This window comes from Echinops telfairi, unplaced genomic scaffold, assembly GCF_000313985.2.
Source record: "Echinops telfairi isolate 266 unplaced genomic scaffold, ASM31398v2 ScPeMD7_23;HRSCAF=83, whole genome shotgun sequence".
Lineage (NCBI taxonomy): Eukaryota > Metazoa > Chordata > Mammalia > Afrosoricida > Tenrecidae > Echinops > Echinops telfairi.
In genome coordinates, this window is record NW_022103920.1 from 79,587,127 (window position 1) to 79,598,450 (window position 11,324).

General features: G+C 47.2%; 1 protein-coding gene across 1 annotated transcript in view; it reads right to left on the minus strand.

The window, feature by feature from the left end:
- The window catches only part of LOC123521527 (tubulin alpha-2 chain-like), a 370,965-nt gene extending 365,391 nt beyond the window's left edge, over nucleotides 1-5,574 (minus strand). Inside the window, exon 1 of the mRNA XM_045288659.1 lies at nucleotides 5,529-5,574. Within this exon, the coding sequence (XP_045144594.1) occupies nucleotides 5,529-5,536 (8 nt within the window). The 5' untranslated portion in view covers nucleotides 5,537-5,574. The remainder of the gene's footprint in view (nucleotides 1-5,528) is intronic.
- Between the last annotated feature and the right edge of the window lie 5,750 nt (nucleotides 5,575-11,324).

An 11,324-nucleotide genomic window follows, 5' to 3' on the forward strand; every position in this document is an offset into this window, starting at 1 on the left:
GTAGTGATCCTATAGGACAGATCTTGCTCCCATAGAGCAGCTGATGGCTTCAAACTGTCAAACTTGTGGATCACAGCCCACAGGATAACCATGATGCCACCAGAGCCCCTTCACAACCCTATAGGACAGAGCAAAGCTGCCTCCTAAGCATCCAAGGCTCAGTCTTTGTCTGAGCAGATTACTCTATATTTCTGCTGCAGAGAGATGGTGGTGGTTCAAACAGATGACCTTTCAGTTATTATCCATAGAATTACAAAACTCCTATAGGACATGCTCCTAATAAGTGGTTCAACTGGTCTCATCTTCCACAGGAATTTAGAGATGTGGGCCAGCAGCCACATAAGACAGTGGTTCCAATTTCCTACAAGCATGTAAGTATACTTCTCACATGTGTTGGCAAGGATACCTGTCCAAGTCTGGGCCATCTTTCCACAGAGTGAAAGACTCACTTACCTGGGTATCTCTGGGCCCAATTGTGAAACAGTATGTAACATATGAAGTGCTCACTTTATCCAACGCTTTCCATGAATTATTTCATTGCATTCTCTCAACAACCTTGTCAGAGGAAATACTACTTCTACTCCTTTTACCATCACCATTATTCCCATTCTGCAGATAAAGAAACTAAGATACAGCATGTTTCAGTGACCAGCCCCAGGTCCTGTAACAGATAACTGGCAGACTTGGAATTCAAACCAGAACCCATCAGACTGCAGAGCCAGCACGTATACCATGGTGCTATTCAAACTTGTTTCAGAGGTCCATGTCCCAACGGAGGCAAACAGAGGCAGGTCCCAACTTTTGATTATACAACTTTCTAGTAACATATTGATCACCCTACTGTAGTACCTCCCCCTCCCCCATAGACTCCAGTAAAGGGATTCCCATCAGCCCTCAGTCCTTCCACTGAAAGAATCCTGGCCCTTCTGGGGTTCCTTCCCCCACCATCCCAGTGTCTTTCTCTCTCACCCCAGCCCCTGGGTATACCTTCTGGCCTCTTGGGACTGGTGGAGGAACAGTTAAATTATGGCTATTTCCCTGGTTCTGTCCCAGTAGAAATCACTACTGCATGAGCAGTTCAGTTCACATAGCTCCAGGCTTAGGTTGTTCACACACACCCCATTCCCCCTACCCACCAACAATAAGACTTTCCATGGTGGTGGTGGTAGCGGGGAGGAATAATGTCTATAGTGAATAACCAACTCACAAAGAAACCCCATCCATCCCCAATGTTGACTTGCATGCATAATATCATTGTGTCAAGAACATTCCTTTCTCACAGCTCTCTAAGCCCGACAGTGAAAACTGTTTTGATATTCACGTCAGGATAAAGTGAGGTCAAATTTTCCTGTTTCACTTTTTACTGTATTCATGTAAATCTATCATTAGTGTACTCTCCGACTGTTCCCTCCGGCCAGGAACTATTAGTCATGTTGATGTGTGCAGACACTTTTAAATGAAATCATCGCAGTGCAAAGCTACTGGGTGTCTGGGTTATCTGTCCTGCACTTCCTTCTGGCCTCCAGTGTTCTGAAAATGATTGGGTGCATATTTTCCACTTCCACTCATTTATGGACACTGTGTCCTATCCTTCGAGTATTCTTTTAGGAAATGCCAGTCTCGATCTGCTGGAATTAATATGTTTTAATGAGTGAACAAAAGAAGCTTGCTGGTTTTTCCTTCATGTTGTGAAAGTAATACCAAATAATGATTGCTTGGCCATCCTCTAATAAATTAGCCAGAGAAGAAAACTGCGTCCTTCATTCTGAAAAATGCCTTTCATTCATAAAACACACCCCAGCCAGGACCTTGTAACAGGATGGTTCTCAAAGCGCGTGCGCACACACCGGATCCCCGGGAGGGTGTGTGGAAACAGCGCAGGGTCCCTTCTGTTTGAATGAGTGTGGAGTGGGGCTGGAGAATCGGCAGTTCCAAGAAGCCCTGCAGTGAAGTTGACCCGGAGCCACACTGGAGAGCCATTAAGGGGCCTGGAGGCTCTTTGCCTTGGATGAAGCTCTATTGGTTCCAATTGGTTGTGGCGACACCCCTGTCACAACAGCAATAGGAGGGAGGGGACTTTCTCTGTTGCCTCTGTCAAGCCAAGGCTCTGAGTTTTCTGTTTAAATATTCAAGGGAGATCTAATTGGCAACCGGCCAACCAGTGAAATGGTTCCCCTTAAGGTAGGTTCAGGATGCCCTGGTAGCAGAGGGGGTAGCTCACTCGGCTGCTAACCAACAGGTCAACAGTTTGAACCTACCCACTGCTGCACAGGAGAGAGCTGTAGCAGCCTGTTTCCATGGAGTCTTTTAAACTCTCTAGGGCCGTATTACTCTGCCCCACTGTGGGGGGAGGTCAGATGCTTAGACATTCCCCCCACTGAGGGCAATCAGTTGCCAGACTGCTGTCTCATCCCACCACAGGGGTGGGCCTGCTCCCTGCCTCTGGGGACAATGGACAGGCTCCTGTAGGAGGAGTTTTCACCCTACTGATAATGGTTCCTATGGGGACCCAGAGACCACCCCCTAGACCACCCTCTCATTGCTGTGTAACCTATAGTGCAGCTCCTCCCTGCGAGGTATGTCTCTACCTGTAATTAGTGGGCTGGCTTGCCCCCAAAAGGTATATAGGCATGAGTCAGCAATATAAAGCTCTCTGACCTCTGACCTCTCTGATATCTCTGATCTCCTTGCTGTTGACTCTCTAGTCACTCCCCTCTCTTCCCCCTCTCCCTTGTTCCCTTGCCCTCTTTCCCTTCCCCCTCTCTCCACGTGGACCACCAAGCTGGGCTGAGGTGAGCAATGCTACCATGAAATGTGTCTGACTGCATCATTGCAATATCTCTTTTATCACTCATGCTCTCGATGACTTTAATACAATACTTATATATCTCAACCGTACAATTGTGCATTACTGAACCCAGAAGTTGTATTACTGAACCAGTGAGTTCTAGTAGCGGGTGGGGCTGGCACCCCACTTTGCCATGCCAATTTTAATTTAATACTACACCCCACAGGTCACTATAGGGAGCTTTGGTGGCCTCATGGCTAAGTGTGGGCTGCTCACCGCCAGGTGCGCAGTTTGAAACCCCCAGCTGCTCCTCCATAGAAAGAAGGGTTTTCTACTCTTGTAAAGGAGGTACAGTTTTGGAAACGCACAGGGGAAGTTTTACTCTGTCCTATAGGGTCTTATGGCAGTGAGTGTTTTTGTAGAAGGATCACTGTGAGTTGGAATCAGTGGGTTTGGGGGGTTTTGCTCTGCATTTGTTCCCAAATCCAAATCCAGCTCCTTTCTAATTGCCGAGAGGGAGATTAGCTTTTTATAAAATCATGTCAGCCATTCAGCAAATCGCTCTAGGCACACTAGCCTGCTGTGCAGCTATTTAAAGAAATTCGCGGGCAAACGGCCAGAAACTGGCTTTCCCGCCGCGCGGTTTGGCAGCCCACCAGCTCGTTCCCATCAGTGGACAATGGCAGGAGAGAAAGACACCTCCGTGACTGTAAGTGATTCCCCAGGCCCCTGGCCTCTGCCACCTGTCACCCGGCCAGCTGACGCACCTCCACTTCCACCACGCTGGCAAAGCTCCTCGAGACCTCCTGTCCAGCATTTCTTAAGAGTCCTGATTACGTCGACTTGACTGAACACAGGCAGCGCAGCCGAGTGGGAATGGAGTTGCGGAGGGGTTTGCACCTAGGACCACTTCCTGCGCCGGCGTGCCTGAAACAGCACAAAGCCAAGTGCCGCCTCTGCCGAGGAATGCGAGGGGGCGGGGCCGCCGCCGTGTGTGGCGGCGCGGCTTCCTGGAACTCTGGGCCTCGTGAGACCTGCCTTACGTGTCCTGTCCCGTGGCCGCGCGGGCACGACTGGTGAGCTCACTGGGGATCCTGCAAACTCCCGGGGAAGTCATGACAATTTGAGTCCCATCACCTCCTTGGCTCCAGCGAAGATTACAGCCTAGGAAACCCTACAGGGCGGCTTACTGTATCATCAGGGGCCCCTGTGAGATGAAATCGAATTAACAGACAAAGACGTACATCTAAGGAGATTGGGGGGGAGGGGGAGTTTTACAGAGTGTGAGGGTCATTTTCCTCTCGTCTTCTGTTTGCTTTCTCCTCTTGCTTCCTCATGCGCCCTTTTCTCGCCCTCTCCCATCTTGGGTGCACCGACACCCCCCCACCCCCACCCCCACCCCCGCGCGGTGAACTTCCACCAAAGCGGTTTGCGAAACACAGACATGTGTCAGGGGAGAAAGAACTCGGGATGAACCCAGCCCGGTCTTGGCCGCCGTTTCCTCGACAATTCACGCGGAGGCACTCTGCTTAGCGATGGGAGGCGCGCAGGCTCGCAGCCCTGGTGGCCCAGGAGCTTGGGAAGGTTTATAACCACCAAGGTCAGGGAGCTCTGCTCCCGCGAAGGTTTATAACCCCCAACAACACTTCCGCTCTGGGAGGCTGCAGGGAGTTAGAATCGGCCGATGGCAGTGGACTTTCGGATGAGCCCTGTAACCTTCCAGAGAGACGGATGGGATCTATTTGCTGCCCTATTTTAAGGGGAGGGTGTGTTGAGGCTCTAGATCTGCCTTTTGGGCAACCCCACTAACAAAGAGGGTATAATGTAGGGAACAGGGCCTTGGCCTAATAAGGAGAAATACCTACTATCCATAAGTTCGCGACCTTTTCATACAGTTCGTGTTGTGGTGACCCCCCAACCATAAAATTATTTTCGTTGCTACTTCATCATTGTCATTTTGCTACTGTTATGAATCCGGCGACCCCTGTGAAAGGGTTGTTCGGCCCCCAAAGGGCTCGTGACCCACAAGTTGAGAACTGCTGCTCTAGTCCATTAGCACTTTGCTCATCTCATTGTATTGACTTACAGAACGCTTCAGTGGATGGGTATATTACACAATGTCATTTTCACAATCACCATGAGGCAGGCAGGTGAATGAATAATGTTAGTTTGGGGTCTGTCTCCCTCCCAGACTGGGAACTTCGTGAATCTTATCATTGAAAGGAGCTATGAAAAAATGTAAAAACTCCAGTCTAGCACCTTTTACAAAGAAGGAAACCGAGGTAGAAGGCAGCCTGTTGTGCAGTGCAATCAAGAAAAGGCATGGGCTTCAGCTGAGCCACTTAGGTTCAAGTACAAGCTCTCTCTGGTCATTGGTCATGTTAGGTGCTAGATACAGAGACAGGGGGTTGTCCCTCCCATGCCTGCAAAAGCCCCATGGAGGAGGTTGGGAAGGAATCAGGTGAGCATTAAACACCTATGAGGACCTCTTACCTGAGCATGCTCCAATTCAAACCCCCAGGCAGGAGGGAGGTACTCCTGGGTGGTCTAAACTGGGCCCAGGCTCATGACATCACCCAGATGGGCTCAACACAGCCCATGGGGTCAACCAATACCACCAACCAAGTCTCCCCACAGCCAGAGGTTTGAAATGCCCTAGCAGAGGTAAGGCCACTCTCTTTTTACCCGGCTCCCCATCAGGTAAGTGGCAGGTCAGAGGGGGAGCTCTCGGCTCACTTACTCTCTCATGCTGTGCCACTCTCTCTCCGGCCTCAGCTCCGCACATGTGGATGTGTTGTCCCACGAGGCTGCTCATGTCCAGTTGTGAACCCCACCGCGGCTTCCGAGCAGCTTGGCATGCTTCCCTGAAATAGGGTGTACTCTTTTGAGGCTGTAAAACCTGAAACTTCTCCGTCCTTCATAAAAACCCACTTGGATTACAAACTGGCTTCAGTGTGGATTCAAGAACCGAGGGATTACCCACTCAAGAAATCTCACAGTCAGACACATAATTTGGAAAAATGGCTTTAGTCCTTTATGCCTTGCTAGCTTCATCTGTCTAAAGGAATCAACACCACTTCCCCCCCCCCCACCTGATTATGTTGGGGTGTTAATATGAAGTGGGGTGATGGGTGTGAGGCACTTTATGGAACATTAAGTACTCTGGCACATGTGATAGCCCTTTGTCCTCTCTCTCTAAAGGCCCACCTAACTTCATGCTAGTTAGTTTGACACGTGATGGTGTCCGTACCAGGGTGAGCTCTTTGAAGCAGAGGACATGCTTTGGTTGTTGGTATCGCCAACACTTAGTGTAGTGCATGCCAACTAGTTGTTTTAAGCCTATCAACTGCAAATTCACGGACAAATGGGATGTGTACAAAGGCAGGCCTGAGAGTCTCCAGCGCTATTTAAGGAAACTCATCAATATACCGAGATATCCCTCCTCTACCTCAAATTTAGTTCCTATGACATGCCCACATAAGGGCAAGGTAGTCACTGTGTCCCTGCTGTCATAGAAATAGCACTCACCTTTCCAATTCAGCGTAAGAGTGAGAGTGAATACTTCTTTTGAGAGATGAAATGCCAAGCAACATTTCCCATTACATTTCTACTGAGGGATGTGTACTGGAGACAATGCTGTCAGAGTGCACTGATGGCCACGCAGGTGGGACCAGAACCCAAAGGGTGTGGATGCTGCCCACAGTATACCTGACGGCAGGAGGGTCAAGTGACTGGGGATAGGGGTTTACAGGGAATGTAAGCAGCCCTCCCCTGCTTACATTCGGTTATGGGACTGATTCTGCCAGGAAGTCCAGGCTGTCTTCTGAGACACCCCTTGGGAATGGCATGCCCATCTTCTTCAGCTACTGATTTACTTAACTCAAGGTGTTTATCTGTGAAGCACCTGCTCTATCCTCTGCTGACATGGCTGACATGGAAAGGGTTCTCCGAGGAGATGGTTGAAGCCCTGGCGGCTTCTGGGAGGGAGGGAGTTTGTGAGTTGGCTGCAATCATCAGAAGCTACTCACTGTTGGTAAGTGGGGGGACGAAGGGGGGCCAGCAGAGAGGAGAGAGAAAGTGAGAAAACAAGAGTGAGACCGAGCGACCCTAGGGCAGCACTGTCCTGAAATCCAACTCCATACAAAAGAGGGGAGATAAGTGTCATATCCCAGAGAAGTCAACAAAAGTGAACTGTGATGAAAGGCCATTTGTTGAGGAAAGAAGGCCATCTGTGAGGGAAAGGGGCTCGTCCATGTGGTGCTTCTGAGTCAGAGGAGGAAGGTTTAGAAAGTGGTGGCTGCCCAGGAAGTGAGGTTGTGGTGGCAGAGAGCACACAGACGACAGGATTTGCAAATGAAGGAGTTACTGATATGTATGGGACCAAATGAACTTCTCTTCAATGTGTGTAAGCCTCAGTATACCTGACGGCAGGAGGGTCAAGTGAGTGGGGATAGGGGTTTACAGGGAAAGTAAATAGCACCACAACTTACATTGTGAACACCTGGTTTGCAGAAGGCTATGGGCAACAGTGGACGTCCAAAATCCATTTGCAGGGTCCACACAGAGATTAAGCCTCCAGTGATGCCCCCTGGCCATAGTCAAGAGATGTGAATAACCTTGAAAACAGACAGAGAGCATTTTTAAAGTCGATGAGGCAGATAGTTAATATGTAAGAGCTTATAAATTGATCTAGCTTTCTACCCATATAAAAGTTGTTTTCATTAAATAATAAATGAAGGCAAACTATACATGGATTAAGCCTCCGGTGAATCTCCTCTCACCATAGATGATGTCATATCATATCAGATCATTCAAATCATATCATGCAGAGTGCTTGTGAATTTTAACACCATATCATTTGATTTCTCTTTGGGGCATTTAAATTTTGTTCTAGTTTTGAATATTTTCTACGGAATTTTTTTCCCTCTCTTTTACTTTGTTGTTGTTGTTAGGTTTTCCCTGGGCACCGTTTGATGGGGGCCCACTGAGCAGTTTCTGCTCATCATGGCTGTTTCCAGTGCCAGCTGTGAAAGGCCATTTAGCAAGTTAAAACGAATTTTTTCCTGTTTGAGAAACTACACCCTGGTGGCATAGTGGGTTACGTGTTAGGCTGCTAACCACAAAGTCAGCAGTTCCAAATGACCAGACATTCTGTGAGAGAAAGAGTAGGCTTTCTATACCTGTAAAGAGTTACAGTCTTGGGAAAACCCACAGGGCAGTTCTACCCTGTCCTGTAGGGTAATTCACAAGTCAGAATCAACTTGATGGCAATCACATTTGGCTTTTGAGATTGTCACTGAGCTGAAGAGAATTGGAAAAGATGCTCCACAGTCCGGTTACATGTAACTTCCCACTCCCCGCTCCCTTAGAGGCTCCTACCCTTATTTCTGTAGAACCCTTAGTGGTTCTGCATTGGGCTATTAACTGCAAAGTCAGCAGTTCGAAACCACTAGCTGCTCTGAGGGAGAAAAGCAAGGCTTTCTACTCCCATAAAGACTTACACTCTTGGACAAGCACGTGGGCAGTTCTACCCTGTCCTATAGGGTGGAAGGCAGTGAGTTTATAGTGGGCGGCGCTGTTAACACTGCAATTGTTAACCACGAGAGGGTGGTTCAGACTCTCCCTTAGAGCTGAACTCCAAGGTGACAAAGGCCATCCCTGAGGCCAAAATGTAACATCTGCTTATGTCATACGTTCAATGGATTTGGGATCACAAATGTAAATGGCCAGAGTCAAAGTCTCCCTCCACTCCTGTCCCTTCCGTGCCAGCTCTAACCACTGCGATAATCAGTTGCTGGCTTTGACGATTTCAACTCCTAGCAATCCCAAGTGTTTCAGAATCGAATGAACGGTGCTCCGTGGGGTTTTCAATGGCTGATTTTTCTTCTAAGGTTCCTCAGAGTGGACTAAAAAGTCCAACCTTTTGGTTTGCAGCACCCAGGAACTGCTAACACTCCAATAGCTAACCCACAGGTATCAGAAAGATGTTCCTCCGTGGGTCAGCACACGCGAGTGCACGTTCCCCCTGGCTTCGGGGCTGATGGAGGCTGCCGTAGTGGAGGACCCCGAGGCTTCCATTTAAAGAGAAGACAGAGGCGTCCTCAAAAGGACTCCACATGCATGCGCTCCACCACAGCCATCCTTTTGATGTTGTTTCATTCAACACGAGGCTTCAGTATCGCCCGTCCCATTTCCGCACGTAACACATTTCACAGTCATCCTTCAGACATTCAGCCGGCAGGGTGTTGTCAACCGCTCGCAGCTCTCCCACTGTATTCCAAAAGCCATCTTAAATGAGCGCGGCTCTGTTCCAATAAAAGTTCATTTACAGCCATAAAAGCTTGAATTGCATATAATTTTTAGCTTCATCTGTTATGAAAGATTACTATTTTTTCTTTCTTTCCTCTATTGAACAATTCCATGTTAAACCTTTTGGATTTTTGTCAAGCAAATGGGTAAACATACAAACAAAAACCCAGGATCTCAGAATAGTCTTAATTTATGTTTCTCTGATAATGAACATATCTTCGTATATTTAAGAGCTATCTGTAATTCCATATCCATCGACCATCAGTTCCTATTCCTTGATGTACTTCATTTCAATTCTCGACACTTTTTCATGGACAAATCCTTTTTTCTTTTATAAGTGAAAATGACTTTACTTGCTTTTTCTTTTTTTGACATTGCTTGCATTATTTCTTTATGTATTTTAAGTTTGTTATTAATTGGGAGATAATACATACCATATGTTCTTAAGTATAAGACGACCCGAATCTCAACCAAGACACCTCATTTTACCAAAAAAGGCATTAAAAATGTGCTGCAAAGTGCAGCAATTATGAAATATACAATTTTCCTCTAGTTCATAAATGCTTCCTCCCCCCCACTATCATGATCCCAATTCTACCTTACATATCTGGCTGGACCGGAGGATGCACATTGGCACAGATAGGAACTGGAAATACAGGGAATCCAGGACAGATGAATCCCTCAGGACCAGTGGAGAAAGTGGCGATATCGGGAGGGTGGAGGGAAGGTGAGGGAGAAAGGGGGAACAGATGACAAGGTCTACATATAACCTCCTCCCTCAGGGATGGACAGTGGAGAAGTGGGTGAGGGAGACGTCGGATGGTGTGAGATATGATAAAATAATAACAATTTATAAATTATCAAGGGGGAGGGGGAGGGGGGAGCCAGGAGGGAGGGGAAAAAAATGAGGAGCTGACACCAAGGGCTCAAGTAGAAAACAGGTGTTGTGAGAATGATGATGTCAACATATGTACTAATGTGGTGGACACAAATGATGTATGTACGGATTGTGAAGAGTTGTATGAGCCCCTAATAAAATGATTATAAAAAATGTGCTGTAAAAACTCAGCTTATACTTGAGTATATACGGTATATCATATTGTTCCTTAGTTCAATCACATCAAGAATTGTACAATTGCTACCCTAAATCAACTTCCAAACATTCTTTGTCTTCCTGGACTCCTCGACACCCCCTCACCACCACTAGTACATGCCCCACTGAAACCCTTATTCCTTTTCTGACAAAAATGATTACAATTACATGCTGATGTGACAAAAAAAAATAATTGCTTGTGAGCTCATTCCCAGAAATACCTAGGTTTGTGACATGTGTGCTTCAATTTTTCCAGGGGTTATTCCAACGATTTGTATAGAAACATGGTTTCATAAAAACATGATTCATACAATGAATATTTATTGTGCTATGAGTAGCACAAGGGTCATACTACATACTCCATTTTGTAACTTGCTTTATTTGTTTAAAGAAAGACCATGAAATTTTTTTAAGTCTATTAGGCCAGACAAGTCAATAAAGCACAAAATACAATTAAATCAGCAATAATGCAGGGGATGTTAAAAATCGTCTACTCTGCGCCAATGTGTCTTCTCTGGAAGAAGCTGCAGTTAAAGCAATGACATGAAAGAACAAAAACACCCTACCACTTTGCTCAACTGTAGGAGTTGGAGTCATTCAGTCAGCACATGTTTATTAAGCACCTATAAAGTACCCGACTTTTTCCTAAACGTTAAGAGTCTCTTGTGGTGCCAGGGGTTGCGAATTGAGAGGTTCAAATCCACCAGCCACTTGTGACAAAGACGAGACAGCCTGCCTCTATAATACTGACAGTCTTGGAACCCCTCAGGAGCAGTTCTCCAGGTTCACCGTGAATTGTCATTGCCTGGAGAGTAAGGGTTTGGTTTGGGCTTGGCTTGTCCTTCCCTGGTACATTGGTGAGCACTCGCTGCACAGCCTCACGAATTATCCCTCTCGGTTCCATTGTGAAACCCTGCCGGCCAGCTTGGGCAGGGCTGGTCCACCAGACTCAGTGTCGCCGTGACTCAGAAGAAGCCCATTCTGGGACTGCAGTAGGGAAAAGATCGGACAGCTTTCTGCATCTCGTGGAGCTCAGTGAAGGAGACTCCGAGAGCGATATGTGTGATAAAGAAACAAAACACAGCACAGGCCTGAGGTACAGGTCAATGGGGGAGCTGCTTTAAATTGGGTAGT